At 39.9% G+C, this 26,697-nt stretch overlaps 2 protein-coding genes and 1 long non-coding RNA gene across 5 annotated transcripts in view; 2 read left to right on the top strand and 1 right to left on the bottom strand.

Moving 5' to 3' along the window:
• The first annotated feature begins 404 nt into the window (after positions 1 to 404).
• LOC144060979 (X-ray repair cross-complementing protein 5-like) lies at positions 405 to 10,412 on the top strand. Its single transcript, XM_077580974.1, has 21 exons — positions 405 to 474; positions 736 to 849; positions 1,311 to 1,494; positions 1,575 to 1,623; positions 1,751 to 1,873; positions 2,689 to 2,871; positions 3,065 to 3,179; positions 3,478 to 3,616; positions 4,007 to 4,119; positions 4,206 to 4,268; positions 4,344 to 4,481; positions 4,943 to 5,030; positions 5,218 to 5,348; positions 7,786 to 7,982; positions 8,356 to 8,461; positions 8,557 to 8,626; positions 9,164 to 9,273; positions 9,415 to 9,511; positions 9,653 to 9,720; positions 9,795 to 9,869; positions 10,059 to 10,412. The coding sequence occupies exons 1-21, from the start codon at positions 460 to 462 to the stop codon at positions 10,071 to 10,073; spliced, it is 2,193 nt and encodes a 730-aa protein (XP_077437100.1). The 5' UTR covers positions 405 to 459; the 3' UTR covers positions 10,074 to 10,412.
• On the bottom strand, positions 10,275 to 22,118 carry LOC144060977 (collagen alpha-2(VI) chain-like). 3 transcript variants are annotated; one of them, XM_077580970.1, is made up of 28 exons: positions 22,040 to 22,118; positions 17,438 to 17,603; positions 16,737 to 17,347; positions 16,638 to 16,658; positions 16,486 to 16,551; positions 16,068 to 16,121; positions 15,936 to 15,980; positions 15,820 to 15,846; positions 15,709 to 15,735; positions 15,582 to 15,626; positions 15,442 to 15,495; positions 15,298 to 15,360; positions 14,666 to 14,728; positions 14,537 to 14,590; positions 14,428 to 14,463; positions 14,286 to 14,348; positions 13,980 to 14,042; positions 13,859 to 13,921; positions 13,699 to 13,761; positions 13,535 to 13,585; positions 12,994 to 13,092; positions 12,414 to 12,476; positions 12,304 to 12,339; positions 12,179 to 12,224; positions 11,955 to 12,107; positions 11,312 to 11,767; positions 11,200 to 11,238; positions 10,275 to 11,038 (listed from the first exon to the last, which is right to left on the bottom strand). In XM_077580970.1, exons 2-28 carry the CDS (start codon positions 17,580 to 17,582, stop codon positions 10,440 to 10,442), a joined length of 3,105 nt encoding a protein of 1,034 aa, XP_077437096.1. In that variant the 5' UTR covers positions 17,583 to 17,603; positions 22,040 to 22,118; the 3' UTR covers positions 10,275 to 10,439. The 3 variants fall into 3 exon arrangements, with proteins under 3 accessions (XP_077437096.1, XP_077437095.1, XP_077437098.1); XM_077580969.1 differs by lacking the exon at positions 22,040 to 22,118 and adding an exon at positions 19,106 to 19,636; XM_077580972.1 differs by lacking the exon at positions 22,040 to 22,118 and adding an exon at positions 19,106 to 19,636 and having other exon boundaries at positions 17,447 to 17,603.
• The window catches only part of LOC144060982 (uncharacterized), a 30,112-nt gene continuing 16,309 nt past the window's right edge, over positions 12,895 to 26,697 (top strand). The window contains exons 1-2 of the long non-coding RNA XR_013296058.1: positions 12,895 to 14,447; positions 21,063 to 21,124. This is a non-coding gene — a long non-coding RNA (uncharacterized LOC144060982). The remainder of the gene's footprint in view (positions 14,448 to 21,062; positions 21,125 to 26,697) is intronic.

Raw genomic sequence — 26,697 nt, 5'->3', positions numbered from 1 at the left:
ATCAGAGTACCCGAGGCTGGGATTCAAACCCAGATACTCAGAACTGTGAGGCAGACGTGATAACCACTTGGTCCCAGCATAGCACATTGTGTATCAAATAAATCCATCACTCATGCTAAAGTGAAACACACAGCATTACAATATAAAATATTAAATACCAAAACACACTGAGAAGTCATACTAACTTGGCCTGTTTTGTCATTATAAGCAATAGTAATCCTTCCAGTCATTAATTAGTAATAATTACGTAAAATACATCAAATGTATTTTTAAAACACTATACGAATACAAACAACTATAATGTTCATTGTATTCAATTAAGGTAAATAATAAAACGACCTGCCTATTACTAAAAATCGTGGTAACGTGGTACTTTAGTCTCGTTAATCAGGAAGTGAGCGCCATTTTCACCCGGACCTTTTATCAAGTGACACACAGGCTCTGAAGGAGGGAAATAAAATGTCCAAGTCGAAAGTAAGTATTCTATATGAATGACTCCTACTTATTTTTCAAACATGTATCTTCTAACCGTTTTTTGTTTGTTTGTTTTTTACTGTACTGTATTTAATTTTGGTATGTACATGTAAACACACCGTGCCGTTCTAGAAGTGAAAAGGGCATGTTGGGACATGTCTGAAGGGGCAAGCTGAAAGAAAGCCTTCGTAATAATTCAATGAACTGTAATAAAATGATCAACATGATATCTTCTTCTTTTTTTTTGTCTTTGTACTGCAGTCGTTTCATGTGCTGTGCATGGATGTTGGGCTTTCCATGTCCAACTCGGCACCTGGTGAAGATTCTCCATTTGAACTAGCCAAACAAGTCATTCAGAAGTTTGTCCAACGTCAGGTAAGTTAGGATAAATTTAAACTGCATAATGCGGCCAGCTCATTTTCTAAAAAATATATTTTTCTTGTCATATTATACCTTTAAAATATACACCTCTTGAAAGTATACAACTTTGATCTCATAATATTATAAGTAGCATCTCGAAAATATATGACTCACATCTGATGAATAGAGGAAACCATTTTCAAAAATTACAACTTTATTGATGTAAAATTATTATAATAATCTCCAAAACATAACTCTTTATTTTATTCCTGTTCATTTAACTTTTTGGCAAAATTATGTCTTTAATCCAGAAATGATGTAACTTTTTTTGTTGAAAATAAACACTTTATGATTCTCATAAGATTGAGGCTTAAACCTCATTATGTGTTTTGTTTTCTTATCAGAGTGGCCACAGCAACTAATCATTAGTTGGTAATACAGCCTACAGGGGACGTTATTGTTATTTGTTTTTACAGGTGTTTGCTGAGGTCAAGGATGAATTGGCTTTGGTTCTATTCGGCACAGACTCAACCAAGAACTTGCTGGCTCAAGATGGGCAGTACCAGAACATCACCGTTCACCGCGATCTGATGGTACCTGACTTTGAGCTTTTAGAAGAGATTGAAAATCAGGTCCACCCGGAGAATCAACAGGCAGACTGTATCTTTTGCACTTTTAACTCATAAACATATATGTAATGACATTAAAAGAGACATTTCACCTTTAACTGTTGTAAATAGGGTTAGATGCTCTTGTGGTCTGCATGGATCTTCTTCAAACAGGGATAAAGTAAGATATATATATATATATATATTTAAAAAAAAAAAATCTGGTCACTCTTTTGCTACAAAGGTGTATGAAATGCAATTTTCATCTCCCTATGCCACATCAATATTATGCTTCTTTTTTTTTTCAGGGGAAAACGTCATGATCGACTCAACATTTACTTCCTGAGTGACCTTAGTGTTGAAGCAGACTCAGAACAACTGGACGTCATTGTTGAAAACCTGAAACAAGCTGACATTACGCTGCAGTTCTTGTAAGTTCCAACATCATGTTTCCTTAGATTGGGGCGGCAGCTCCAGCAGATGCCACTTGAATAATTAAACAGTGTGCTTCAAATAGGCACCCCCCGTTTTCTCCTCAGGAAAAAAAAAAAAACAACAGCTGGTGCCAATATACTGCTGGAGCTGTTGTAACCTTTACTAGGGCTGGGAGTGCCATGTGTGTTGCAGGAGACGCCATTACTACAACACATATCACCCATAGAGCAGACATGGCATGTGTAAAGCTGTCGGTGGAGTTTAAAGCTAAAGTTGCAGAGCAAAACTTAAAATGACAAACACTGATCTGATTTGAGAATTCTATGCTCCACCACGATGGGGTGATGACTCATGGAGGAGTAATCAAATGTTATGTTTGAAAATATCTCTATCCTGCCCTTCACTTGACATTGCAAAGACTTTATTCTCCTAATATTATGACTTTTTATCTTGAAAATAAAAATATAGTACTTTTTTTTTTTTTTTTACATATACAAATGTGTATGACTTCACATTCCTCCTCTTGATAAATGCCTACTTGGTACCATAGTAAATTGATGCCTGATAGCTTATTTTAAGACCAGCTGCATCCCAAGTCAGGTGGTCGAATGCAGTTGAAAATGACCATTGCGACCAAAAAACAGTTGCTGACCATTTACCGCTCATCCGCAGATGCGCTGCAAAAAAGAAAGTTGCAGATTGTAAATGTAGATTGTTTTAAGGGTGAATCATTTATGGGTCACTTAATTTGCTTGAATTTATCTTTCAACCTAAATTTTATAGAAATTATTCAATTTTTTGCATTTTGTAGTTTACCCTTCTCTGCTGAAGATGAATCAATGGATGAAGCAGGCGATGCAGGAAGAGGAGGACCCGGTTCAAGAGGCTCGGGCAAAGGCTTGTCCAGCGAACAGAAGAATGGATTGGAGATGGTTAAGCACATCATGCTCAGCCTGGATGAGCAAGACGGTCTTGATCAGATTTACACACTCAGGTGAAAAGGGTCTTGTGAATTCTCTAAAGAAGATGTAGTGGCTATACGTCTAATAAAACTCATTGCAGTTTTGCATACCTTGTTTCCAAGCAATTAAAATTTTTTCAACTTTTCAAATGTTATCTTAACAGGCAAAGGATCAGATTTGTTTGGTATGTCTTAAATATTTCCTTCCCTTGCTCACAACTCGCAGGAATGCTATTGAGGGGCTGTGTATGTTCAAGCACATCGAGAGAAGACCCATGGCGTGGCCCTGTCAGCTGACCATCGGCAGCGCTCTTTCCATTCGCATCGTTGGCTACAAAGCTGTACGGGATTTAGCAAACACTACACACTCACTAACCAACACATTAGGTATAGCTGCATAATCGGAAGCGCTGCGGATGATCAAAAAGTGTGTCTGTGTAAGGACAACAGAATGACACTCAGTGTGTTGAGGTTCAATCGAGCGCTTCTATGAGTGAGCTAATTTTAGAACTTCCTGTTGCCTGTGGCCACCATGTTGGTGACCCCTGCTGTAGGTGCTCTACAAACTGGGCTCTTTCTGTATCGTGACCTTAAAAAGGAAATGTACCCGCCTTTATGAGTCCCCCTTGCATCCACCAGGTGACCGAGGAAAAGCTGAAGAAAACGTGGATCACGGTGGACGCACAGAGCAACGAGAGAGACCACGTAAGGAAAGAGACGGTCTACTGTCTGGATGACGACAACGAGACGGAGGTGCAGAAGGATGACATCGTTCACGGTAGCTATTTTCCGTCTTGGCAGCCCTTTCAGAGAATGTAACGCTGTCAATTTATCCATAAGGCTTCCAGAATTACACTACCGTTACTCAACATATGTTTAAAGTTCAAGTTCAGCCAGTTGATCTTGAAATTGATAGTCTATAGCTCAGTGTTTACCAAGCAGGTTTACATTGCAGGTGGTACATTTTGTGGTAAATATTAAAAGATTTGTAAATAACAGAGGCATGTTATTACACGTTAAAATGGCAATCAGTTTTTTGTTGTATTCTACTTTGGGATCCACTGCTATAGTTAATGTGAGGTAACACCTAATCAAACATTGGTGTTCTTATATTGTATCTTTCTCATCAACCATCTAAATAGATGGAGTGCTTGTTTTGTGTTGCCAGGTTTTTGCTATGGGAGTGATATTGTTCCCTTCTCCAAAGTGGATCAAGAGCAGATGAAATACAAACACGATGGGAAGTGCTTTGCAGTTTTAGGTTTTACCAACCAAAACATGGTACTATGCCAATTGATTGGATTTTTTTTATTGGCTGTGATTTCCCTACACGACCAGCGTTCATTTTGTTTCCGGCCTGCCTGCAGGTTCCTCGCCACTCCTTCATGGGAACTCAGGCCATCAAGATCTTTTCTGCAGTCAATGATGAGGTTAGATCCAGGAGCAGATTTTGTAAAATGAACGCTGGCTCTGTGTCAATACCGATGACTTTTTCCTGGGCTCAGCACGCAGGGGTAGCGCTGTCTGCTCTCGTCCGGGCGCTGGACGAGCTCAAAATGGTGGCCATTGTTCGGTACGCCTACGACAGGCGGTGCAACCCTCAAATCGGAGCAGCTTTTCCTTGCATCAAGCTGAACTATGAGGTGATGCCACAACATTTAGTCCAGACCTATTAGAACCGTAGTGACAGTCCTAACTTTTGTTAAATTGGCTGAATGTCAAAATATAAAAATGTTACTTTTAATTTAATTTAAAAAAATGTAAACTTGTCTAAGTAATAGAAGCTAAAAAAATAAAATAAGAATTATGTTAACATGCATTTTGGTTATTCAGTAAAAGCAGTTATACAGGATCACTATTGATGACTACATTATCTATACTTTTAAATATTCTTTTTTTTAAATCCATTTGAATATAGTATTGTGAATTACTAAAAAGCCTTGTTTTACATCGTTATTCCAAAATAAATAATGCTGCATTATCTTACAATGGGGTAAGAGAAAAACATTAAAAGTGGCCATTTCTCATGACCTTAATGCTATGTTGCCATTTATTTCCATACAGCTAAATTAGTAAGCTAATAAGCACATGTTGCTCTCCATAGTGTCTCATATACGTCCAGCTGCCCTTCATGGAAGACCTCCGACACTTCACTTTTGCTTCTCTAAACAGCAAGAAATTCAGCCCCTCAGGTATTTTTCTTGTTTTTTTTTTAAATATTATTTAATTATAGAGCATACAGTATTGGATTATTTTTACAAAGATAAAAATATTTAGCTCGACTTGATATTACACTATCTGCGCTAGTAAACATTCTTAATTGAAAACCTCACTGGCCTTGCCAATCAAATGTGATATTACTGTGTATACACACTACAGACACACAGCTGCATGCTGTCGACTCTCTCATCGACTCCATGATGTTGGTGGAGAAAGATGAAGATGGAGACCTAAAGGACTTGCTCAAAGTCCACCACATTCCCAACCCACAATTCCAGAGGCTTTTCCAGGTAATGGCTTCGTTCAGAGTAGAAGGTATAATTTTTTGCCGTCTTATTTTTTTTTACCTTGCATGCAGTTTGTGAAAGTTCTGTTCAGTGCCCTTGCATTAGGAAATCTGGGCCCTTTTTATGACCTGTTGTAGTACAAATACAAAATGTTGGTCAGATCCCAACCTTGCCATCCACTTTATTACAGTTTAGATTTTTTTTTTTTTAATTTATTGTGTTTCTTTTCTTTTCTACTGTGCAGTATTTAAAAAAAGTACAGCAACAAAGTATTTGTTACTGAAAATAATACCAGTGGAAGAGTGTGTATTAACCTTCGTCTTGTGTTAGGGTCGGCAGCGACCCGTTTTTAGGTTTAAAATGCATAAAAGAACCATATAAATTAGTTTATTTCATCAAGGCTTTTTGACTTTGTCAGGAACCCCTATTTCAACAAAATAAAACAAAAAAAAAGTTTTTTACTATATTCTAAAATGCTCTAGTTGAAATTGTTACATTTGTGTTGTTAGGGTCGGTTTCGACCCAGTTATAAAAATAAGATTATAAAGCAATAATTAGAGCCAAAACTGGATTCATAATTGCACTGCCAGCCAACACACTGACAGCCAGCTCCTCTCCCAATCCTGTGAGCTGTAGGCGATTCTCATTTTGCCGTGTTTTCCAGTACACCTGCACAAAAACAAAACTAACAGAGATGGGCATGTCCTGACATGTAAGGTCAATTCATTCATTTGAAAGGTCATTTGACTTGCAGAGCCTTGCAATTGACTGGCAACCAGTTCAGGGTGTACCCTGCCTACTGCCCGAAGCCAGCTGGGATAGGCTCCAGCAACCCCGCGACCCTTGTGAGGACAAGCGGTAAAGAAAATGGATGGATGGATGGAAGGATGGATTTGACTTGCAGAGTGCACATCTCCAATTTGCAGCATACAAACATGAGAAGAAGATTTTCAGCGACCCAAGTTCTGGATAATATTTTTGATGAAAATGAGGAAGAGGACACAGTTTCTGAGGAGGAAGACAATGTGGAGTATCAACCAGAAGACACAGACATATCTGATGAGGAGGTCACTGGTGGTGAAACTCCTCCCACTGAAAGATTCAAATCCAAAAATGATAAGATCTTTTGGAGCTCAGTACCTCATGATGTACATGGCAGGGCAGCTGCTGCAAATGTCATAAAAATGACCCCTGGAATCACAATTTGCTGTGACAAGAGTGAGTGACATCAAGACATGTTTCGAGCTATTCATGCCATTGTCACTAAAAAGAGTCATCATGGCTATGACAAACGTTGAAGGAAAAAAAGTCCATGACGACATGTGGAAAGACATTGATGAGGAATATCTGGATGTTTACATTGGTGTTCTTCTTCTTGCTGGAGTGTACAGATCCTGCAATGAAGCCACTGATAGTCTCTGGGACGCATCGACAGGCAGAAATATTTTCCGGGCAACAATGTCACTTCAGACCTTTCGAATGATATCAAGAGTCCTCAGATTTGACAACCGAAATAGCAGAGCAATTTCTGACAAGCTTGCCCCCATCAGGGATGTCTGGGAGAGATGGACGCAACTCCTTCCACTGATGTTCAACCCAGGGCCAGAGGTGACAGTCGATGAACGTCTTGTCCCTTACCGAGGAAAATGCCCCTTCCGGCAATACATACCCAGTAAGCCAGGGAAGTACGGCATAAAAATCTGGGCAGCCTGCGATGCAAAAACCAGCTATGCATGGAAGCTACAGATTTACACAGGCAAAGCTGCGAGTGGCATTCCTGAGAAAAAACAAGGAAAACGTGTGGTCCTCGAGATGACTACTGGACTGCAGGGTCACAATATCACTTGCTTTTCATTTTGTGTTTATATTTAAGTTCTACTGCTGAAAAAATACTTTTTTTCATTTTTCTTGAAGTAAATATACATGGGTCGAAATCGACCCGTAACACCATAGATGTTACTATAGTCAATAATATTTAAATTAATAAATAAATAAAACAAATTAATTTAAGAGATGTGTTCTAATAGCCCCCAGTAATAGTCAGGTAACACAACAACCTTGTATTTATTTATATGATTCTCTTGGTGTTTATTTTATCAATTTTTTTTAATTGAAATCGAGGGGTATACTGACAAAAAAGGCCCAGAAGCCCACACCAAAAACATTAAAACTAATATTTTCATGGATAAGGAAGCCTAACAAGCCAACCAAGAGATGAGAAATAAATTGGATGATATCTACTTGTTTTTAGTGTATTTTACAGCTGATTTAAGACACGGGTCGAAACCGACCCGTTAACATAAGAGGTGGTAACAGAAAGTTAACACAAGACGAAGGTTAAAGTGTGGTAGCTGCCAGCTAGTTAATGGCAAAATGAAGACTAACACAATTATTTCCTGTAATCCGATTAGAATGTGCCGTCTAATCCAATCTCTCTCAGTGCCTGCATCATCGAGCCGTCAACCCCGGCACAGCCCTCCCCCCTATGGAGCCATGGCTGGCGGCTGTATTGGACCGCCCGGATCTCATCAAGGAGCGTTGTCGAGCGCCACTAGAGGAGGTGAAGAAAATGTTTCCTCTCAAAGTGGTGGAGAAGAAGAAGCAACTAAAGACTAGTGCTCAAATCTTTGGAAAAGAGTAAGTGGTGTTTTTAGATAGTTAAACAGACTTGCAATCTGGTGTCCTTCCTCTCAAGAAAGCATTTGTCTGCAGTCATTATAAGATTAGCAGTTTTATTCTGATTCTAGTGGTGTCCTTATTTTTCCACTTGTGTCACTGTTTTGTTTGTTAAAATGGTCCATAAAACGTTGCCTTATTCAATGGGTTAATGGTGACTATACTCTGCAACTGCTTACTTCTCATTTCCATTAATCATTTTATATGGAAGTGTTTAATTTTGGGTATTAAAAAATATATAGTTTAGTGCTTCCACTGTAGTCCTGTGTGCCACTTGTGTGGCCAACGTTCTTCAATGTAATTCCTACTTCAACTTGACCCCTTCCACTGTCAGCTCTGAGCAGCCGGATGCCAAGAAGGCAAAGGGAGATGCCGCGGAGGAGGAGGAAGGGGAGGAGGAGTATAATCTGGCTGACATTTCTGAAGGCTCTGTTACTTCGGTAAGAAGCTGGGTGGGAGAGACAAGGGGGGGATTTGGGTTAGGTGTTTGTTTGACTGCTCTACCATTTTCAACCTCATTCCTCCTTTCATCCAGGTCGGAAGCGTTAATCCCGGCCGAGACTTCCGCATCTTGATCAAGCAAAAAACGCTTCCATTCCAAGCGGGTAAGGTCCATGTTTATTATGTTACAGTAAATCATGATCAAGTTCATTCGCTACGTAAACTAGTTCAAAGATCAGTTCACAAATTTTAACATGAACTAGTTCAGTTCAGAGTTCATAATTCAACATTTTTAACGGAGATCACCATGTCGTCAACCAATGCAAATTTCAAGAGGTAACAACCATGGGCTCCCATGCGGCCGCGCAAGGCACCGTGTTTTAGGTTGACAAAATAAGGTATTTATCCCCCTACAAATACAGACTTATATATCGCGTTTTTAGTCGAGCTGTCTCCGGGAAGTCTAACGAAACCTTGCGCTTTTGAACAAAAACCGTTCAGACGCCAGAATGAGTGTGTTCACAAAAACGGTCTTCAGACAGAAATACTCTACATTCACCCAAAATATGAATGAGTTAATGAACTTTAGTTCGTTAAGGTACAACAGTGGCCATGATCGTGACTAATTGGCATTTATTGTAAATTCTGTTTCGTTGTTTGGGTGTGATGACCAAACCTTCCCACTACTACTCACCACCCAGCCTGCGAGCAACTGACTCACAGGATAGAGCAGTTGCTAGGCAACAAGAACACGCAGTACTACATGAAAAGCATCACCTGTATCCAGGCCTTCAGAGAACAGTCTGTAAAGGTAAATAAACATTGACTATTTCCCATTCCTTGCAACTTGAACCAATGCCAGTTCTTGCGCAAATATGAGATCGCGAGTCAATGTGCGCTCTTGGCAAGTGTCTGAAGGATTTTAGAACGTTTCCTATCTTTGGATGTGCAGCTGGGGAGGGCCGATCTGTACAATAGCTACCTCCAGTCGCTGAAAGGATGCATCACAAACAGGGGGCTGGAAGTCTTTTGGGACCTGCTTGTCCAAGGTACGCGAAGCCTACCCATTCATTCCACTCCGGTGATGTCACAAAATTTGCACACTGTGTTTTCAGAAGTGAGATATAAATCTGTAGCAAAGGCACAGTCCCTGCTTAATCATTTTAGTGTTATGTTTGTTGCTATTACAGGCTCCATATCTCTTATTGGCCAGGATGAGGTGGAAGGAAGCTCTGTGTCTAAAAATGAAGCCGCTCAGGTGACTCAGGCTAACAATTTCACAGTGACCCTGACAAAGCCCTCATTTCTGACAAAGCTCTACTCTATCATCAGTTTCTGCTGCCCGACGAGAAAAAGGAAGAGCCAGTCGCGACAACGGCAGATGACACTGGCGATGTTGATGACTTGGTAATGATTTTTTTTCCCATTTATTATGAAGAAACATTAGGTCACTGCTGTGAGTCAAACTCATTTAAAAACAATTTCCTGCATATTTTGCATCAAGTGTCCCTGATGGTCCAGGCCTCTTGCAATCTGCAATATAAACTCTCCAATCACACATCTTTTTTTTTTTTCACCCTCCCTCTTCCTGTGCAGCTGGACAACATGTAAGGAAGAAGGCAATGGGAGCGACTGAGGAAAAATGTAAAATATTCATCCTTGGGTCCATCTGTCCATTGTTCCACCTCCCACATGAAGACCGATGGGTACTTGGGAGGAATACTGCACAGAACATGACCTTAATCTGACTAATCTTTTGCGTGCGTCTTAAAAAACGCAGCTGGGACTTGACAAAAGACAGAACACTGTATGTTTATTATCTTAAATGTGATTTATTGTATTTGTATATACGTAGCACTTAGGGTTGCTACGGATAAGGACTGTACAGTACATCAGGAGATGTGGTAGGTTTGAATGCCAGATTAATTAACAGCAGTAGCACCAAAACTAGGTTCATGTCTCCAGTGTGGCTTCTCTTTAACATATCCACCGGATGAAACGGTCAAGCAAGCCTGACTGCCACTGAGACCAGTGTTTTGCCTTGAATATGGCATTCTCGTCTCCCATGGCCAGCTTCGTCAAGACTTCTTGATCCACGTCGCTTCCCACGCCGATCACCGTGGGGACGACTTGTTCCCTACGCATGGCGTGCACCGCCTCATCCAGGTTTTTCCTGTCTGTGGCGCCGTCTGTGATGAAAACGAATGCGATCTCGGCAAGGCGTCTCGTCTGGCGAGTCGTTCCTTTGCCAAGCACTCTGTCGATAGCGTAGGTGATGGCCGGCCCCACGCTCGACGAAGAGTCCAGATAGCGCAGACGAGCCACGCCGTCAGAGGCCAGGACGCGATCGTGCGTGAGAGGGAAAGCCACGTCGTTCTCCCCGTCCTTGCCGTACTGCAAAAGAGCCAAGCGAGCTCGCAGGCGGTCCGTCCTACTCCGGGCCAGTACCAGCCTGTCTATCACCGTTTGTAAGAATTCACGGACGTAACGGAAGTTGTTCACCCCAAGGCGCTCTGAACCGTCGAGCAGGAATACCACGTCCACTGGTCGCTGGGCACACGGGGCCACATCAGGCTCTATGGAGAGCCAACAAATTGCGGAAATCGCCTTATGTTTCAGATTTTACTTGACTTAAAGTACTGTACAGCTATCAAAATCAAAGTAAAGGGTAAGCTATTGTATAATCCACCCTAACTCACAACTGGTTACAAAATCCTAATAATTCAAGAGGACCTACCACTCTTGCAGGGGATATCAGGACACACAACAACCGGATCTTAAAGGGAAATCAAATGGATGCGGTTAAAACACTAAATTGAGAACATTTAAGATCGTCCCACTGAACTTACCAGGACACAGCACAGTCTCCATTTTGTCTATGAAGTCCTCTGTGACCAAGTCAACAAAATTCTTCATTCCGATGACCCGATCCTTTTTGTCGCACGCTATGGATCCCAGGATCTCATCGTCCTGCACTTTTCGAAACATGTCTCCGACCCCGATGGCGTTCACTACTACGTTGCTGTCATGGCAGAGGTACTTGAGAAGATCCTCGTCATCACGTGGGTCGAAGCGTCCGTCGGTGATCACCACCACGGACACTTTGGCGAGGGCTCTCTTGCTGTCCCTAATGAGGTGGTCGTAGGCAAACTTGAGAGCTGAGGGGGTGAAGGTGCCCCCGGCGATCCACTGAAGGTTCTTCACTGCCGTTTTAAAAGCAGACATGGAGTTAATGTCTGGGTCGTCGAGACGGATGGCTTCAAAGGTCCCGTTGTGGCTGTACTGAACAACTCCAACTCTTGTTCCTGAAATAGGAGGTTGTAAGAATTATTAAACAAAGTAATCCAAAAGTAAGATTTAATCTCATTTGAACGAGCTGCAGGATATTTATTACAACGTAAGCTGATTCACTCTCCTTTTTTTTAACGGCTAACTCTTGTGTCTTGAAGCGTTTTACTATATCATTTACAAGGTGATGGTGCCAGACTTTACCGGTCAAGGATGCAGGGTCGTTGGCCATAGATCCCAGACGATTAATGGTGTTGATTACAAAGTTCTTTTCCAAGGTGAAGTTTGTCAGACCGACACTCTCGGAGCTGTCTATAACAAATACGATGTCCAGAGCGCCGCATCGCTTCTCGCAGTCTATGACGAAAGGTAAGAACTGCTCTAGTAAAGCACGTTTATACCACAGTATACATTTATGGTTTGCTCACCGCAACAACCACAAGTCTCCCTGATGTAAGTCATGATGTCACAATCCTGCAATGACAGTGGGGCAATATAAAGTGATAGTGTTGACAAAATGTTTTGTTGTTTTTTTTTCTTGGGATGGACTCACGGTAAGGGCAGGATCACCCATTGGTCCAGGGTAACCCTGCACACAAGCAGTACAAGCACTTAGCAATGTACTTGAGAATTCCACTTATTCAAATGTGTTCTGTTGCTCACATCAGGTCCAGGGTCCCCTCTTAGTCCCCTGGCTCCAGGCTCTCCTGCATGACCTGGCTCCCCCTGAACAGAAAAACAAGCCCAAGTAATCATCTAAAAATGCTAATATTCTGCTTCAATTTTAAAAGTACCACTCAGAACAAAGTGGGAACTAATATTGTACTTCACTAAAATTGGTGAGTGCTTTCAAACGCACAGCCTCTAATCTGTTTTAATCAAACGTCAGATTCTGAGATCATAAAGAAGTAGTTTGGATCACTTAGTGTGAAAAGGAAACAAACCGTGGGGGAAAATCTGCTAAAACAAACTAACATGGTCGCTGATAGTGTGATTTAGTTGGTCATGTGTGAAAATAATCCGTGTGGTGGGCAATAAAATAAGCAGTGTCTGTCCCGTGTCCTCCTTAATTATAATCTAGCAGAGATTGTTTGGAAAGAACAGCTTTTGTCACATAATGCCTCAAAAACACCCTCTGCAAATTCACACATCTTGACTGGGCAACCTTTTTGTTTGATGTTAAAAATGCTATTGTGAACGCAGAATCCAACGTGAAATCAAAGCACAAATTGATGAATCTTACAGACTCCCCACGTGGACCTTTGTTTCCCGGCTCTCCCTTTGCTCCGCATTCGCCTCGACCACTCCTTGGTCCTTTTCTCCCTGGATCACCTCGGTCTCCCTGAAAAATATAGTTACATGTACAATTTACAAATATCACAAAAACGTTTTTCAACAAAAGCTTCTCCAGGATCTCGTGACTAGTGTGTACATTCAAAAGCAAACAACCTTCTGTCCTCTCCTGCCTTACTTTTGGTTCTTTTCTTATCTGAGAACTACTCTGGTTCCTGCGCATACAAGATAATTCTAAAAATGGCGTGCGAGAGATAAGGTACATTTTGGAATGGTTGCCAGCCAATCACAGAGCATGTTAAGTCTTCAATGAACCTAACATGCATGATTTTGGATTATGTGGGAAGAAGTCGGAGTAACTGCAGAAAACAAAGGTCACTGTTGCATCCTACATTTTTTCCCCTTCTTCCTCCATTAAGGGATTTTTCGAGATAACAGCTTTTCATTACACAGTGACAAAATTAAACATTCCGTAAGAAATAAAATATTACAGTAGGTCCTCTTGGTCCCGGGTAGCTGAATCCTTGTCTTCCTTTGTCACCCTAAGAGGAAAAAGAAATCTGTAACAGTAGTGGAGTACTGAATAGTTTGATGATAAACACCTTCGAGAGGATAACCAATGCATTTAGTTCCATAAAATTTTTGCTTCTCCCACCTTCGGTCCTTGGGGGCCCAGGTCTCCTCTCGGTCCAGGGTCTCCTAGATTTCCCAAGGTGCCCTGCAAAACATCCAGATGTGTTTATATATCCACTGTTATCACTTATTTTTCAATAAGAACACTCTAATAGTATAGTTTGATCTTTTCAACAACCCACATTCGCTCCAGGACCTCCTGGTTCTCCTGCCTGGCCCCTCGGGCCTGGGAGTCCAGGATCACCCTAGAACAGAAAGAATATTGTCATCTTTCCTGAATTTCCTTTTCAAAGACATCCTCACCTTTGCACCCTTATGTCCGTCTTCACCTGGTCGCCCCCTGCTTCCTTGTGGTCCTCGTTCTCCCTTCGAATAAGAGCGGTCCCTCAATCAGATTGTGTTAAATTAGGCCTCATGACTAAATTGTGTGACTTGAACTAGAATTGTTTAGAGTTGCAATTTTCTACTTGCCGGCTTTGCATCCTGCTATAGCTTCTGCACTCTTTAGACTGTTTAAGACCAAACTTGGTATGCATAGCGACACTGTTTCGACCCACTGTGTGGACATTGACTAAGACAGTATATGAGCATGTTTTAAATGTTGTTTACCTTTTCTCCCTTTTTCCCAACAGATCCCTGCGCTCCCTTTTGTCCGCCGTGTCCTCTCCTTCCCTGTGGACATTCATTTCTGAACAAACTGCAGAAAAGTCACCAGAAGAAAATCATTGAATGAAATAGAAAATAAATATACCAATTCTCCTCTTGGTCCAGGTAAGCCACGCAGTCCCTGAAAGGGTTCATTGTGTTATTTGACTCTTGTTAACTGTCTGGGTTAGCAAATGAAAATCAATTTGATGTACCGCCGGTCCCTTGTCTCCTGGGGGTCCTGGATTTCCTGGATTCCCTTTTTCACCCTGCAGATGTTCAGTTCAGGTGTTATGACTGGTGTAAATGTGATTATTCAGGGAGTGTTTTAATTAGATTTGCACCTCTGGTCCTCGTTCACCCTCAGGGCCAAGAGCACCTGACTTGCCGGGAAAGCCAAGGTCTCCCTGAATGAAAAACAAGCTGTGAGGACATGACTTCCCCTTGAAACAAAATAAAAAATCTCGATTGATAATGGACCCTTTTAAACAATTCAGCTGAGAGGATGGAAGAATGCTAACAGCTAGCTTGCTAACTATGGACAAACTTAAGGGTATGCTATTTGTTATTCCCGTAAGCTTATTTTAGGAACCTGGCATCATGCTTAGGAAATTTTTATTTTTATTTTTTTAACACACAGAATTGTTCCGCTTTAAATAGGTTGACCAAATATGTCCTCTTTTGTGAGGACAGACTATTTTCTTACATCCTGTTTAGATGTCAGTTTATAAATTTATGAAAATGTCCGGTTGGCATTGTGTGACTAATGGGAGGTGAAGTAACTGCGACTGGTACCACAATTTCAAGGCCGGGGGAAGTGTTCTCTCTTTTTTTTTTTTTTTTTTTGCAAATGGTAATATGGTCAACCTATTTTAGGAGCACCACATTCAGCTTGTGAAATGTTTAACAGCTCAAATTGAATATGTCTCACTTTGGTCTGTCGTTATAGTATTCTTCATAATAACACAAAAAATACCTTTTCTCCTTTTTTGCCCGGTGGGCCGACATCCCCAACATCTCCGTGGTAGCCATCGAGACCCTTGTAAAGAAAAAGAAGAAGCATTGCTCACATGTGAAATTCACCACGATTAATTATAGGAAAAATGTGTAATTTACTCACTTTGTCGCCTGGTTCGCCCTTGCAGCCAGTTGCTCCAATATGGCCAATCTTACCCTGAAGATACAACATGCATCGGAACAGTCACTAACTGGCCTCAAAATTACAAACACCTGCACAGTTCGTATCGGTCGAAAAATCACCTTCTGTCCATCGGTTCCATTCTGGCCAGGTACCCCAATCAAACCCTGAACATTTGAAGATAAATAAAGAAATGAGATCATGTGCTTGTTTAAATCCACCTTATTATACCAACACATGTACAACTACCTTCGCGCCACTTGCTCCTATTTCACCCTAATTGAAGATGAATACAGTTGTCAAGCCTAACAATTCCCTTAGACAGATCATCAGAGGACGGCTAATTCAAATCAGTTTCACCTTTTCGCCCTTCCAGCCAACTTCTCCCTATGTCAAAGCACAAAGCAAGACTTGTGAATTACTGAAATGAAAAGAATGTGAATACATGATTTGTTAATCAGTAACCCTCAGAAAACCTTTGGTCCAGGACGTCCAATTGGACCCTCAATGCCAGGATCACCCTATCATAGGAAGAAAGAAAAAAATCAAAACCTTTTTTAGTGAAGTAATATAAAAGAGAGGATTAAATGTCAGCATAATCTTCCTACCTGTCTTCCTTTTTCACCTTTCGGTCCGCGATAACCACTCTCTCCTTTTGTGCCCTGTAATACATCACAATTATAATCATGTGGCGCGTACTTCTACTCTAATATCCATTCAAGTCCAAACGACCCAAATGATCTCACTATTTACAACTGAAATCATCCTATCTATCCCAATCATTCCTCCGTCCCAACACAACTCAATCAGTCCCATCTTGCAACCAAAGCCGTCCCAACCGTCTCATTGCTCTCAACTGAAGTCCTACAACCCCAGACATTTCATCCATCCAAAGCAAACTCTAGCGATCCCATCCATTCCCATCACAAACATTGGATCGATGTAGACCCATGCCAACTCCACCATCACAAATCAGCCACTCCATTGAAGCTCATGGACATCATCCATTCCTCATCTTCAACTTACTTTTGGCCCTCGAGGCCCTCTTGGTCCAGGACTTCCTGGAGTCTCGAAGCACGGCTGTTGGTAGCACTGCAATAGCAAAAATAATAATCGAAAGATCAGTCACACATGGACACATTAGAGTTGAGAACAGGCCATATTGCCATAGCGCTTACCTGTAAAAAGGCTTGATATTTCTGCAAGCAAAAGACTAAAGTGAGTGAAACAAACCTGCTAGTGTGATGGTAGTATTGAGAATTGAGCTAGGAGATCACCATGGCTTCTATGATACGATCAATGGATTCTCTCTTTATTTTCGGTCTGCCATCAACGACTTCCACGGCCAAATAGTCGTTGCGGTAAACTTCGGCAGGCGAGCTGGCCATCTCCCTCATTCCCGTTTCATCAATGGATCTGGACGCCGCCACTGAGAAAATCCGAATCCCCTGCTCACGGGCCCGCTCCGCTGTCGCCTTTATCCCGCCGCAGGGACTTCCCGTCACATGGCCGTCGGTAATAACCACGGAGAAGAGGGCCGCCTTCGTTCCCGAGGAGTGTTGAGTCATTTGGTGCGTCATATTTTTGAGGGCGCAGTCGATGTAGGTGCCTTTGCCCAGGTATCGAATACCGCTGAGGCTCCTGATGAAGCTCTCCCTGTTTGCAAACCGGCTGAAGACCACCTGCCTCTGGGAGAAGTGCAGGCCTCCGATGGACCAGGTGATGCGGACCAGACCTCGGTACTCCTCATCCACCAGCTTCTGGGCAAACATCCGTGTGAACTCCTTGATGGTTTCCACCAGTATTCCAGGCGGGGACTCCTGCAGGGCAATGGTCTCGGAGGTGTCGATGGTGAAGAACAACTTGATTGGACAGTCGACTGTCCTAGCTGGAAGGAGCAAACGTGTGGACATAAAGCACTTGACAGGAATTAAAATAAACAATCACTCCTCTAATCTATCAAATGACGCCAACTCACTCTCACAACCTTCTGGTTTTGGCGGATTCTCATCTGGTCTGTCTCTGGGGGCAGGTACTGGCCTTGGTCCACGAGGGGTCAATTGGGAGATGGCGGTATGGACCATGCACCAGAAGATCAGCCCTGAAAGATGAATTTTTGCCATTTTCTTGGACCTCCTTGCCTCCTGTGATAAGAAAGAGGAAAAGCTGTGGAGGGCTTGACTTAAACGGGGAAGTCAACCCCCAAAAAGTTTTCTTGTCAATAACATGTTCTATACATCCCCACTAGTCTAAATACTGTATTCTGGTTAATATTGTAGTTTTTACCAACATCAGAAGGCAGTCATTTTGCAATTTACTGTCGACTGAAGATGACATCACAGTTGCTCAGATCTCAGGTAACAACCAATCTTATCTCAGCTGCGAAAAAAACAACAGGTGAGCTATGATTGGTCGTTCCCTGAGCAACTGTGATGTCATCTTCAGTCGACAGAAAATGGCCGCCCCCTGAGATGGATAAAAACGTCTGGCTTTTGCTTCATAACTCATATTCCACAAATGTTTAGACTATAGGGAGGTCACATATAACATATTATTGTCAAGAAATGTTTAACAGTTGACTTCCCCTTTAAATACAGGAACCAAATGTCAAACAAGTACGGCTTAACAAAAAACACCACCATAGCAACCAAGAATGTTTATCATTGTTTTAAACAGTGTGAACGACCTTGCTGTGTGGAAAAAGCAGATTTGAAAAAATATGCCCAAAGTGGAGCTTATCACTGCTCTTTTAAATCATCGAAGCGGGAAAGCTTAAAAACAAACAATGAAGTGAAATTTGCGCAATATTCTGTTTGACTTTGTGGATTTTATCATTCTTATCATTCAAGGAGCCATTGCGAGGGGTGTTAAAAAAATAAATAAAAAAATTCTGGATTTGTGCCCTTAGCTCGTCTTCCAACTCCCGGTTGTGTAATACAGCTTAGAGAAACAAACAACTTACTGAAAACATAAGTGATGAATATGTGACTGGCAATGTTTTAAATGTTGTGACAAGACAAGAGCGATGTCATGCTGGAAGCTGGAATTTTTAAACTTAACTTTAGAGCCAATTGCACTGTAATCTCAGCACTTTGTCATAAATTCAAAGGAAAACATTCTTCATTTCACACATCTCTTTAATCATACAACCAGCAGGAGGGTTTTCTTTTCCCAGACTATACCTTCCTAAAGTATTAATCGGTTAACTACAAACGGCTACAACATTCAAATACTGTATTTATTCCGATTGCATTACGATAACTGTTGCTTTTACCGTCACTTTGCTTTTTTATTGACCACATTATTGGGTACACCAAATCCATCCTATACAAGAGCTGTATGAAATCTTCGGCATTTATAACTATACTGACTGCAAGTTTATTTTTGTGGTTGTCGGTTAATTGGAGCAGTACACTGCATGAGTTGATTCTAAAATACTTGTACTGTTGGATTAGATTTTAAATTGTGCAAATGTACTTAATAAGGTGTCCAGGCAGAAAGTGTACATAATCACATTTTCTTTTCTTTTTTCCTTAACACATTGTTTCGAGGCATTTTACTTGTTACAGCCAGTTTAGTATTCATTTAAAGCATCAAACTATCAAAGAGCAAAATGGATAATGGAATATTAAAAATAGTTACTCACCCAAAAGAGCTCAAAGTGCTCCTCCACTCAATCCACTCAACTGGGGGAAAAATTCACAATTTCCTCAAAGTATAAAGACGAGCATCTTATCCTGCAGTCTCTGTTTGGGGGATGCTTGTCGGTCAAGGGGAGCTGCCCAATTTATTCTATAGGGGAGTGCGCCTCCACTATTGCTGCTTGCCTGACAAATAGAGACGGAGCTGGATGGCCCAGCCTCTCCAAAAAAAAAAAATGTAATCGTGTAAGAGAAGGCGTCTATAAAGTCAATAGTCTGGCTGAAATTGTGTATTTATGTTGCTGTGTGGACACCAGAAGTGTTTCAGAGACAAACAGCAGCTGCTGTCTTTCTTCTCCTTACATGGAGACACTCCCTGTGTGTTTATACGGCGCAGACACAAGGCCCGGACGCAACATTCGTCAGGGCTGAGGACATGAATGCCGTCAAAGTGCTGCATTACATCACCCAAGTATTAATAGAATTATATAGTTTGAATTTAAGGAAAGAAAATATTTCCAATAGTGTAATGGATTTTGATTAACTGGACATTAACAACTGTCGTGCAAATGCTTAAGAAAGTTGAACCACTTAATATGGATTGATGGATGAAAATGGCCAAGCATATCTTAATCAGAATTGGTTACGCAAAATAGTGCAAAGCTTGTAAATGTATGCTAAACTGAGGTGCTAGTGTTTTGCCGTTGGCTAATATATCCTGCGTAAAGTTTTGGTGCCAATTTTGTGGCATATTTTTCATCCGAAAATTTGCTAATTTTCTAATTTAAAGTTCTGTTGTACTTTTCAGTAAATTAACAGGTTTTTTTAAATTTACGTTTTCCCATTTATCAAATTTTCTATAGTTCGCTCTCGCACCAACAAATTCAAGTCATTATTGTCGGGAGTTCCATTATGCAATGAGGGTGTTACATTATTGCAATGCAAGGCTCAGAATATTCAACACTTTTTTTTCTTTGACTAGCATTTTGCTAATCAAATTTGTAATTTTGAAATTAATATTTTGAAGCAAGGATTAAAATAAAAAAAGACAATATAATGGGGGAGCTGTAGGGATGCAACCATTTAATATTTTTAGTATCTTATTGAAAAATCTGTCAAATAATCCAATTTTCGGATAAAGTATATATTTTTTTGATTACTTAATAACAAATGACCAATTGTTTTTTTTATATGATCAACAGTTCCTAGTTCTTAAAGTCCTATTGGGCATAGCAGCTAAGAGTATTTTCTCGTCTAGAAACTTTTTCCGTGTTGCAATTTCAAACACACATGTTCAGTTTAATATGAGCATTTGTTGTATCAAAAACATAAAAGTACAAAATATGTATTTTTAAATCACCAAAAACATCAATTAAAGAACATTAGACAAACTGACACTACCGCTGATGGTGCAAGCTTAAAAAGGCCAAAATATTTGAATCTGTTCTCTTCTTCTGCCAATCAAAACAGTTGATCAATAATAATAATACACTTAATGGCTAAAATGCGGCCTCACGCATCCTCATTCATTGCAATTTCACACGGACAGGCACATTCTAAAATAATAACCTCTGCTATGGCCTCTATGTAGTATAATTTATAGACTCTCACTAGTTTGCAATTGTCATGTATCACATGGAAATGCCCTTGGGAGACACAATAAACGTCCTGCGGTCATGTATTACAGCAGCGGTGTTAAAAAAAACAGGGGGGAAAAGCGCGAACAATGATTTAAAGTGCTGTCACAGAACTGCTTGCTCTCACACCTTTAAATCTCTCTTGCATTTCATCAACATCAATGGCAACATGTGAGCAGTGACCTAAGCAACCAACCACCGGGGGGGGGGAAGCATTTCCCCACAAAAGGAGATTCATTATGGAGCAGAACATTTATAAATTAATTAAATTTAATGTGGTATTGTATTTTTATTTTTTTTCTTATATCCTGTTGTTCTGTTTTAGATAAGCAATAGAGTGCAGCAGTGGAGCTCGGCCTCATCATGGATCTCGGCATGCTTTTGGTGGTACGTCAAACTTGTTTTGTGTTTTCAGTGACTATTTTTAAACACTACACTACTTTATTCTTCTTCTAGAAAAGTGGGTCAAAACTTTGGAACTAGTGTGACAATTTTATACTCATGGGCAAGACCCCACCCTATCGTGACTTTATGCTCACCATGCATACCACCACCCACACTCTATGCATCCCTCCTTTTGGGTGATTTTTTTTTTTTCAATTTTTCCACCCCAAATAACTGGAACACCCTGCAGCAAATGATAAAACTCACTCCAATACTTGTTTTGCTGCTTCTACAAAACCTGTTGGTGTTCTGGCTCCATAACTGGTGGTCATCCAGACAATTTGTAGTGTTTGCCGGGTAGGGATCTGCTTTTGTCTCCATTCCCTCACAGTTTATGCCGATTTGGACATAATGCACCAATCTATCTCAACGGCGACGTCCTCAGCTTGCCTAAATGATAACTTTCCTTTGTAGAAGCAAGAGAAGTGCTGGGTAGAGTTATGAAAAATTATGTAAATATGTCGCTTTATACCAGTGGTTTAGAATTCAAATGGCACCGACTAAAAGCAGTTCATCCACTTCCAGCGGTTCATTGAGCCCATTTTGGACCATTTTCTGTGCGTTCAAGGTCACAGTTTTTAATCGCACTGTTCATGGACTAGGAGAAGAAGAAGTTGCAAAATAACTACATGCGTGCGTGTGTGTGTGTGTGTGTGTGTGTGTGTGTGTGTGTGTGTGTATCACACTTAGAAGCTTGGAGAATCCCATCACTGATTGCATTAGCAGAATTACTGGAAAAGCTTTCAAATGAAATACACTACCAGTGATTTGTTGCGGCTATGCTCTAATGGTCATTCAGAACTAGAATGTCACTTAATAGAGAACATATCAAGGCCTCTCAAAAGTGGAAAAACTCACATTTGTGTTGGTCCAGTCGTGTTCTTTTAGTAGGCTACTTCCTGGTTGATGAAGATGACAAAGAAGCGAGAGGTGCCATCCAGATGTTTTGCCTTTTGTTTTTTTAAATGTAGTTATTTTTAATTCGTTTTTAGAGCGGTTTGTTTTATCAGTTTTTTTTATGCTTCATTTTAGTTTAGGATTCATTAGTTTTAGTATTAGTTTTTGAGTATTTCATATGTATGGAGTAGCTTGTTGAGTGAAAAACAATGGGGGGAAAAAGGTTACTACATATTGCATACAATATATATATGTATGTATGTATATAATATATATGTATATATATATATGTATGTGTCACTTAATAGAGAACATACCAAGGCCTCTCAAAAAGTGGGAAAAGCTCACATTTGTGTTGGTCCATTTGTGTTTTTTTAGTAGGCTACTTCCTGGTTGATGAAGATGACAAAGAAGCGAGAGGTGCCATCCAGATAGGCTAATAGTCTTTTTTTTTTCTTTTTTTTTAATTATAAATGTTTATTTTGTTTTGCCTTTTGTTTTGTTTTTTATGTAGTTATTTTTAATTCGTTTTTAGAGCAGTTTTTTTTTTTTTTAATGCTTCATTTTAGTTTAGGTTTCATTAGTTTTAGTATTATCTTAAGTATTTCATATGTATGGAGTAGCTTGTTGAGTGAAAAACAATGGGGAAAAAAGGTTACTACATATTGAATAAAATATATATAAAACATAATTTACATGTTAGCCTACTTTACTTTATTCCTAATAAAGAAACGTTGAGTACAATTTCAAACAACTGTTCGAACACTTCTTCTATACATCCGTAAATTCATCAAAATAAATAAAATGAACGCCAAAAGCTTGTGTTTGACGAAGATCAAAATAAATTATATTTTCTGGTTAGATTAGCAAGGTTACTAGTTTTGCCTTATTTACTTAAAACATTAACAGTGCCGTTAATAAAGTTTTGTTTTCATGGCTCTGGACTGGAGTGTATTCGATTAGAATTCCTTCTTTTTTTTTCCTATGGAAGAAACAGATTACTTTGATCTTGAAATAAATCTCGAAGCAAAAACAAGATTCTGATGTAGGAACATTAATGCTAAAAGTTAACAAGGAGTGAATTTCTTCCGGCATTGGTTATTTTCCTGACGTTGGTTTCATGGAGCGTGCGCTCCTTCAGTTTGAAGTTTGACGAGAAGCGAGGCGAGCAGATTGGCAATGAACTCTGGACAACCTCCTCGCCACTCGCTGGATTGCGCTTTAATAATTCAGTCAAATCGTGCTACATTACCTGATTCTATCTATATGATGGACTGCCATCAACTTGTCACATAGCGGTGATGGAAAAAAGTATATTTTAAAAAGACATCCATAGGCAAGTGCTATAATCCAGAGGAAAATAATGACATTGATTTTATATCATGCAGTTCATTTAAAACATTCACAAAGCTACCTATTGATCTTTCAGCGTTCAATGAAAATACTTAAATCTAAAAGGTGATGATTGGTGTTAGCTTGTTGAATGATTATATGGCTCTGATCCATCCACCAGCTCACCAGTCCACAATTTTGAGTTAACATTAGTTTAGTGTTTCTGTTTCTGGTATTAGAGCCCCGAGAAAAGTTGTTTGAAGCTCATACTTACAACTGATACTTTTTGAAAATATGTTTAATGTATATTTCCATATGTAGTGATGGGTGTAATCAAAATGTATGAATTAAAGTCCCAGCCCTAATAATGGTATTAAAATTATGTTTATGTGTATTACTAGTTCAGAACATATCTTTAAGGGCCAGAAATTGCAGCCACAAACCAATTTGAATCTGGATCTAGTGTTTATTTTGGCCGTTGACCTTGGAACCTGTCAAAATAAAGTTCAGCTGTTCTTAAAATAGATTTTTACTGATTTGTTTCCCTTTCTGGCAGAACCTTTAAAGTATTTTTTTTTTTTGCTAGCACTGATTTTTATTTGGAGCTGTTCATGATTCCTTACACCTTGTCTAAGGCCTCATTTCCAGGTGAAGAAAAATAATCTCCCAAACATGTGGGAAATGTGAAATGGGCCAATGAAACCAAGGTTGAACTTTTTAGCCATTATTCTCAAAGATGTTTGGCGCAAACACCGCTGCTCTAAATCAAAACAGCATCACACTTACAGTGACGCATGATGATTCTTTCTCCTTAGACAAGGTGGAAGGAATTACAAGCCATTTTCAAATAGCAGTTTTGATATTTATTGTGGTTTTATTTTTCTTTATCGCAATTTTTTTTTATCCACTCTTTACTGTATTTTCACAGTTTGACTTTATAGTCCACTCCCCAAAATCATAATGCCAACTTGTGTCTGTTTGTCATTGTCTATGAAGCAAGAAGTAGTTTGCCACCTAACAAGCAAACAAACACGTTTTTCTCCACTTCCGTGCGGCTTGGTGGAGGTCTGCCCTCAACTGAGTGACGATCTATTTAAAAATGATCATTATAGCAAAACAACACATCTCAACAAGATTTTTGCATCGAAACATAGATGGTGCTTGTTTGCTACAGAATATTACACCATATTTAAACTACCAGGGAAATAGGGAGGTAGTGTTGGCTCTTTACAGTTATAAAATATATAACTCGTACCCCCACACCCCCCCTTTCCCCGTTTTAGTACAGTGACCGAGAGGAGACACCATCTTCAAACTGACATTTCTGGGGACATGAAACAAGAGCAATGAAAGAGCATATTTGAATGCGAGAGCTAGCTTAAAAGGCTGCGAGAGCACTGGCGGTGCGAGCCGAATGTGAGCCATGAATACTGTATGGAGGCAATAGACTGCTAGTGACACCCTTGCTTTGGCACAGTCACTGTCCCCCCGCCTATAACCCCCCCCCCCCCCCCCAACCCTCTCAATCTTTCGCATTCATACTGTGAAATGTTCATGTTTTAGAAAAGGTGGCAAAAGCATGCAGACGAGTTACAAAAATGTTTGTTGTTGTGCTGTGACGGCCAACGCTTTTTACTTCAAGAGCTAGCTAGTTGCTAGCACATGTTGTCGCTGCATGGAAAGTTCAGTGACAATCTACTGGAAAATATTACAGCCACCAGATGATTTAAAGGAGAAGTCAACCCCAACATTTTCTTGACAATACTATATAGGGTGCGGCCATTTTGCCACTTGCTGTGGACTGACCATGACATTACCGTAGGTCAGGGCTGTGACCAATCACGGTTCACCTTTTGTCTGAGATTGGTCATGTGACATGTTGATGTCATTTTCAGTTGACAGCAAATGGCAAAATGGCCGCCTTTATTCATATTCCAGTGCCTTCTTTTTTGTTTTTATCATACTCTTGTATTAAATCTTCTTAAATCAACTAAAAATGCAACATGATATAAAAAGATGTTGTCTTACTATTTAATGCCTCGCACGGCCTTTGTTACATTTTTGTTGCTTTGTGGTGAATTGGAAACTGTATAAAAGTACTAAAGTTCTGTAGCAATAATTCAGTGACAAATTATTCCCCTTTTTCTCCCTCAGTTATGTTTGTGTGTGTGTGTGTTCCCACACTGCAGGCCCAACAAAATGCTGCTTTCAATTTGTTTAAAGCTGACAGCTGGACAGTAAGTCACGCTTTCCTTTCTGTGTTTCTACCTTTTTGAAGTTTGAAATGTTCACCTTCTCTCATACATTAGAATTGAAAACACTGTAGTTGACTAATTCAAGTATACAAATGAGTAGGCTGTGGCTATATATGGAGCCTTTAAGTTTTAGTCTTGGACCATTTTGTAGTCAAACTTATTACTTTTAATACGCTTGTTTTAAAAAGTATAATGTAATACTAAAAGGAAAAAAGACTCGTATTAATATTTGTGTTTACTAGTTTTTGCTTGACTTTTCAGTGTCTTATAATAGGCCATCATATGCTATAGATTTTGAAAAGTATAAATATTTTACGAGTAGGTTCTCACTTCTCACTAGGACGTCGAGATTTATGCTCTTAAAGGCCAAGCGAGAACATTGATCTACAGTTGATATTAAAATGTCAACACAACCCTGAAAAAGGCAATTTTTTAACACGGAAAATAGAGAGAAATAAATCAGGTATGAAATGGGAAAAATTGTTTAGAGGAAAAATATTCTTTTTACTTCAAAAAATGTATAATTGGTGCAATGTTGACTTTGAATTATGGATGAGGGTGGGAGTGACCCATTATATCCAGTAGACCGCACTGTTTATTCCAATGTTTTTTTTATTTTTTATAATTAATACAGATCATGATTTCGTTTATATGCACTTCTTATAATCTTATAAGTTTTTTGTTTTATTATTACTTATGTTTGTGATGTTTTGCCAAGTGTGTCAGTTGTGGCTACCTGAAATAGGACAACTTTTATTGGTCCACACCTATGAATTCTGCCTAGCAACTAAGTAATTGAGCAAATGTTTGAACAAACAATGAACATAAATCCAAGCAATTTGCATTGATCGTGAAGCTAAACTCAGTTTCCAAAGACGTTCCGTTCCTTTAGCGGCAACATAACCCAATCTGTATTTACATATTGGTAAAGTCATAATTAAAGCAAATCTCTTTTTTTTTTTGATGAAATTTGAAATATACTTGTAAAAGTCAGCTTGCGAACTGAATCATTTTTGCTAAGTGAAATTTCTT

Source organism: Vanacampus margaritifer, chromosome 11 (genome assembly GCF_051991255.1).
Source record: "Vanacampus margaritifer isolate UIUO_Vmar chromosome 11, RoL_Vmar_1.0, whole genome shotgun sequence".
Lineage (NCBI taxonomy): Eukaryota > Metazoa > Chordata > Actinopteri > Syngnathiformes > Syngnathidae > Vanacampus > Vanacampus margaritifer.
This window is presented reverse-complemented; position numbering and strand designations above follow the sequence as displayed.

Bases quoted from the DNA above. Each gene is read 5' to 3' on its own strand.
- LOC144060979 (XM_077580974.1), top strand. The intron at 1,495-1,574 runs GTATCTTTTGCA...TGTTGTAAATAG, and splicing joins GGAGAATCAACAGGCAGACT to GGTTAGATGCTCTTGTGGTC. The intron at 8,462-8,556 runs GTAAGAAGCTGG...CCTTTCATCCAG, and splicing joins CTGAAGGCTCTGTTACTTCG to GTCGGAAGCGTTAATCCCGG.
- LOC144060977 (XM_077580970.1), bottom strand. From the start codon at position 17,582: ATGGCAAAAATTCATCTTTCAGGGCTGATCTTCTGGTGCATGGTCCAT. The intron at 15,981-16,067 runs GTAGGAAGATTA...TTCCTATGATAG, and splicing joins AAGGTGAAAAAGGAAGACAG to GGTGATCCTGGCATTGAGGG. The intron at 15,496-15,581 runs GTGATTTTTCGA...TTGTATCTTCAG, and splicing joins ATGGAACCGATGGACAGAAG to GGTAAGATTGGCCATATTGG.